This window comes from Ruditapes philippinarum, unplaced genomic scaffold (genome assembly GCF_026571515.1).
Source record: "Ruditapes philippinarum isolate M1 unplaced genomic scaffold, ASM2657151v2 ctg7357_1_1_1_1, whole genome shotgun sequence".
Classification (NCBI taxonomy): Eukaryota; Metazoa; Mollusca; class Bivalvia; order Venerida; family Veneridae; genus Ruditapes; species Ruditapes philippinarum.
The window spans coordinates 1-6,192 of NW_026862736.1; the positions used below are offsets into that span (position 1 = coordinate 1).

Here is a 6,192-nt window from a genome sequence, read left to right on the forward strand (position 1 = left end):
AGTATTTAAAAAGATGGGTTATTTATTACGTGTACTAAATCATGGTACTTTTTTTTCTATTTTGTATTTTTTTGGATTAATATTTTTAAATGTTTTTTTTCTCTGTCTTGTTTTTGTATATATATATATCTATATTTAGATTATAAATTCATAGTTGATTCTTCCCTTACATATTCTATTTTTATTTGTATATATATGTCGATTTTATTCCGATTAATAATATTGTTCCTTTTTTAGCATAGCATATACAGTATAGTTTGACATAATAAGTTTGACATAATAAATTAATAAGAAAAATGATTTCATATTTAAAGGCTTCGTTAATTAATGTGTAACATATAAGATAAGTTCACCCACGGAATAATATTACAGGTAGTTCGACGAAACCACTCTCAACCCTGGCTTCCATAACTTTATAGTCGCTGTTGATGCCGTTGTTGTGGTTTCGGTACGAATCGATTATGTATGAATCATATTTAGTTAGACGTGATTGACTCCCTTTGAAAATTTTGCACCATTTGTAACGATTTGGGAGAAGAAGAGTTTTTAGTCTTAAATATTGGCAAGGAGGTTTGTAATACAGAATTGTTGCCTATTTTATTATCTTTTGATAACATTTGTCTGTAAAGTATTGTATTGCTGCTTTTTGTTTGATTTTTTTGTTTCAGATTTCGAGTGTATTGAACTTTACCGAAACCTTGCTAAACACGTTTTCAGGTACGTTACGGATTTAGCTCTGGGGAATTATACCTAATGAAGTACATACTGTATCCCTACAGGGCCAAAACACAATTTTGGGGAAGGAGCCTTAGCCTTTATCTTGGGGAAAACCGGAAAATATGCGTGATTTTGCCCATTTTATTTTTTATTACGCCTCACTCACCAATATTTTGAATGTTACACATCAATATTCGGCTCGTCACATAAATCATGGAAATTCCATCATGTTCTAAACATAGAATAACCCTTACTTATGAGGCCTCATATGGGGTACCGAAATTATCCATTATTTTATATGAAGAGAAGTAGTTCCTGTACATAAAATCTAACCCATTATAATAATACAATTTTATTATATCAGACCTATTTTTCATTTACAATTGTTGAACAGACCATTACCTAAGAGATAAATAGATGTACTTCAGGAAATAGAGCGTAGACTAAACTCGTGTATCTATTACCCGGTACCGTTACCCCAACGCATTCATATGCAGTAACATGCTTGTATGCATGATATTTTACGCATCAAAGCCATAAAATTATTATTTATAGTAATATTGGCCAACATTCTGATAATTAAACAATTTTTCATCTCATTGCCTACTTATTGTAAACAGGTGGTATTAGTGTAAAACCCTTTAAAAAGCCTCACGTGTAAGTATTTGTGCGAATGCGCGCAAGGACGGAATCCCCCAGAGAAAACAAGGTCACGTTTTCACGACGCACAGGTGAAAGTGATTTAGAATGAGACTTTATATACGTACTGCCGAATTGACAATTAGATTTTGTCTCGTTTATGTATCTGCTTGATTTGAAATGAATTTTTGAAGAATGCAGGTAAAAATCAAGAGTTTAAATGAAAAATACCGCCGGTACTGCTTCTGTACGGGAACTGCTCGCATGCCAGTAGAATTAAAACAATCGTTGTTGTATCTGCCATAATAGAGGTATTTTCTGCAGAAACTTTTGTATTTACTTTATTTTTTTTTGTATTGAATTATTCATACAGTGATATTTAATTATTTTCTTACAAAGAAATAATTGTTATATTACACTTTAGTTTTATACAAATAAATACCAAAAACATACATATTGTTACTACATGTATGCCCTTTAGGTGGATTCCCCAGAGTTGTATGTTTACAGAAAGTACTGGAGAACTGCGTTTAGCTAGATTTTGGAATGACTTAATTTTTATCTTTTCAGTTTTCACGTGAGCAATGCAAACAATACAATCAAATTACATAAATGAACTGTATTGAACTCTCAGTGTATTATATTTGTCATTTGACAATAAGCTTGATACCCTGAAAGGGTCATCAGAATACCAGTCAACAATATACATTTCCTATCTAGAGATAAAAGAAATTGTCTGATGATCCAATCTGAATCACTGCAGTGAGTCATGATGTATATTATTGAATATAATCTTTCCCGTTCTTTAAACAGAAACGTTAAAATGTATATTATATGTCTCTGCTTTAATATAAACAAGCTGATGCAATGCCCGATCAGGCTTATGACATAAAAATCACATTTCTAGAAAAATAATAGAGATATTTCTTTTAAAGTTAGTTTGTTTATTGGGCATAATATATGACATAAACAGAAAGAAAAATGATAAAACTAAGAGTTTGCTCTTTGTCTTGTTGTTGACATTTTGACGATTGATGGTGGTCATTTTAAGACCAGCAAAAATATTAGTCATAGCCTGTAACAATACCGTATTTACGATATCTTACAGGACGGTTTATTAAAAAGAAACAGTTTGTTAAAATTTGTAATATTTATGATATGAGATGTATAAAGAGCTATAGATGTATTTTAATAATGATATGATTATTTGGAAAGCCAAGGGGTATTATCTGTCAAATTAACTCATATATGTATATTTATTATGGAGGATATAAAAGAGAGATAACTCTTTATTTGACTTATAAGGATCACCATCATTTGGTAGGGATTATTACTTAATCTATTATTACACAGAAAATACCATTGTATGAGATTTTTTGTGCAAACACTGACTGTTTAAGCTTCACGGTGAATTAGTAAATATCTCCTAAAAAAGATTAAATTTGTATGAAAACATCCGTTACAATGTGGAAATATACCGTTTAATTATGACTGCTACTTATAGCAATGTTTGTTGTTTTGAATGATATTGACGTATAGATGATCAGAAGACGAAGTTTCCTAGCAAATGGAAATTGTACTTCCGATTTCGCCACAATGAGGTTTTAGATTTTTATGGTTAGTTGTCTTGACACCAAAATAAGATCTAGAGTTGATAAGAAAACCAATTTATTGATAAAATGCCACTATTTCTGTTTTCATGAAATTTATTAAATGCAGCTTTAATGTTTCGAAAGGATAAACAGATTTTTTCACTAAGTAAATATATTTCAACAAATGTTTACTAACAGTTGCTTCTTCCTTTCTTTATTTTAAAACAGTGACAACCATGTGGCACTAGCAGAAAAGCATCAACAACAACAAAAACACTGTTGAGCAGCGGTACAGATACAATATGTGTGTGTGGAGAAATATGTTGTGATTTGTAGAAGCATGTGTGAAACCAGTCTTGTTAGAAAACTATTGCTTTGGAAATTGTGATCATTTATTTTCCTTCCTGAATTTTCTAAGTGCACTAAAACATCATTTTTACAAACCAGTGAGTTACAGTTTTATTAGTGAATATTCCTGTATTGGAAAATGGGAACTCACAGTTATGAAGAAATTATTTTATTAATCATTGTAGAAAATTAGTAACCTCAAAATACACTTGTCCATACTGTGTGTCAGTGTGTTTTAAATCATTTTCTTTTAGATTCAATCTTCAAGTATATATAACAATGTTGACTACTGAGGAAAATTTCAGATGCTTACTTGCGGATAACAGTAGTCTGAAAATACATATGACAATCGCAAACTAGTTGTCCTAAAACACATAGAACAATACACACTGATGATAAGAATCATGAATGTGAATATTCAACTTGGCACAAAGGCAATCTTAAAAAGCACATGAATATATACATTCGCGAAAAATTATGAATGTGAAAATTGTGAATATTTCCACTTTGCACAGAAGTAATCTTGAAACGCACATGCAAACACATACTGGTGAGAAGAGTTATAAATGTGAACTTTGTCACCGTTCATTTTCTCGCAGTGGGGATCTTAAAAGACATATGAAAATACACACTGGTGAGAGAACTTATCAATGTGCAATATGCCACCGTTCATTTTCTCACAGTAGTAGTCTTAAGAAACATAATATGATAATGCACACTGGTGAGAAGAATCATGGATGTGAAATATGTCATCGTTCATTTACTTATGGTAGTAATCTTAAAAGACATATGAAAATACACACTGGTGAGAAGAATCATAAATGTCAAGTATGTCATAGTTCATTTTCTCACAGTTGGGATCTTAAAAGACATATGACAATACACACTGGTGAGATGAATCATGGATGTGAAATATGTCATCGTTCATTTACTGATGGTAGTAATCTTAAAAGACATATGAAAATACACACTGGTGAGAAGAATCATAAATGTGAAATATGTCATACTTCATTTTCTAATAGCAGTAATCTTAAACAACATCTGACAATACACACAGGTGAGAAGAATCATAAGTGTGAAGTATGTCTACGTTCATTTTCTCGAAGAGGAGATCTTAAAAAACATATGACAATACACACTGGTGAGAAGAATCATAAATGTGAAATATGTCATCGTTCATTTTCTCAGAGAAGTAATCTTAAAACACATATGATAGTACACACTGGTAAGAAGGGCCATAAATGTGAAATATGTCATCGTTCATTTTCTTATAGAAGTAATCTTAACCAACATATGACAATACACACTGGTGAGAGGAATCATAAATGTACAATCTGTCATAGTTCATTTTCTCAGAGCAATGGTCTTAAAGAACATATGACAAAACACACTGGTGAGAAGAATCATAAATGTGAAATCTGTCATAGTTCATTTTCTAACAACAGTAAGCTAAAAAGACACATGACAATACACACTGGCGAGAAGAATCATGAATGTCAAATATGTCATCATTCATTTTCTCAAAGAGGTAATCTTAAGCAACATATGACAATACACACTGGCGAGAAGAATCATAAATATGAAATATGTCATCATTCATTTTCTCATAGCAGTTCTCTAAAACAACATATGACAATACACACTGGTGAGAAGAATCATAAATGTGAAATATGCCATAATTCATTTTCTCGAAGTGGAGATCTTAAAAAACATATGACAATACACACTGGTGAGAAGAATCATACTGGTGAGAAGAATCATAAATGTGAAATCTTTCATAGTTCATTTTCTCAGAGCAGTAATCTTAAACAACATATGACAATACACACTGGTGAGAAGAATCATGAATGTAAAATATGCAATCGTTTATTTTCTCAGAGCAGTAATCTTAAACAACATATGACAATTCATACTGGTGAGAAGAATCATACATGTGAAATATGTCATAATTCATTTTCTCGGAATGCAGAGCTTAAAAAACATATGACAATACACACTGGTGAGAAGAATCATAAATGTGAAATCTGTCATAGTTCATTTTCTCAGAGAAGTAATCTTAAACAACATATGACAATACACACTGGTGAGAAGAATCATAAATGTGAAATATGTCACCATTCATTTTCTCATAGCAGTTCTCTTAAAAAACATATGACAATACACACTGACGTGAAGGATCGATCTTTTAAGGGTCGTCAAAGCCGACATAGGCATATGAATATCCATACTAACAAAATTATATATAAATGCAAATATTGCATCTGCCAGTGCTCCAACAGTCGTGAGATGAAAAAACATACGAGAAGGCATAAAAAAGAGAAACTTTATAAATGTGATACATGTGATAAATCATTTTTAAGGAAAAAAAATCTTGAATCGCACGTTGAGATGCACATTTAAGTAGACAAAAGTGCATGCAAACCGTTTTAGCACTATATCTATCATGCATATCGTATGAAATGCTATTAACTCTGGTATACTGCTGAGACCGGAAAACATAAAAACACAGCAAAAAAAAAAAGAAAAGAAAAAAACAGGTTACACAAATTATGTACAGTACTAAAAACTGTTGAATTTGAATTTAACATTCTTCTGTTTTGTGTTAGGTTTAAAGATTTACCATATAGATAATTACAAATGTAAATATACTATGTATATTTTTCTTTAACCTCTGTTATTATGTCACAAATTTCTTCGTCTTTCCATTTGTATTAGTATGATTTTGTTTGTTTGTTAGATTAGGTTTTACGTCACATCGACACAGTACAGGTCATTACACGACGTTCCAGCTTTACTGGTGGCCGAAGACCTCAGGTGTCCTTCCTTGCATTATTTCAGGCACGAACGGGCACCTGAGTAGAACCACCGACGTTCCGTAAGCTAGCTGGATAGCTTC

The 6,192-nt window shown here is 31.6% G+C and overlaps 1 protein-coding gene across 2 annotated transcripts; it reads left to right on the forward strand.

The window, feature by feature from the left end:
• The first annotated feature begins 477 nt into the window (after positions 1-477).
• On the forward strand, positions 478-5,958 carry LOC132720033 (zinc finger protein 845-like). Of its 2 annotated transcripts, none has more exons than XM_060704018.1 (2): positions 478-570; positions 3,177-5,958. In XM_060704018.1, the coding sequence occupies exon 2, from the start codon at positions 3,774-3,776 to the stop codon at positions 5,694-5,696; it is 1,923 nt and encodes a 640-aa protein (XP_060560001.1). In that variant the 5' UTR covers positions 478-570; positions 3,177-3,773; the 3' UTR covers positions 5,697-5,958. The 2 variants fall into 2 exon arrangements, with proteins under 2 accessions (XP_060560001.1, XP_060560002.1); XM_060704019.1 differs by lacking the exon at positions 478-570 and adding an exon at positions 1,932-2,118.
• Positions 5,959-6,192: the final 234 nt, after the last annotated feature.

Bases quoted from the DNA above. Each gene is read 5' to 3' on its own strand.
- LOC132720033 (XM_060704018.1), top strand. From the start codon at position 3,774: ATGAATGTGAAAATTGTGAATATTTCCACTTTGCACAGAAGTAATCTT.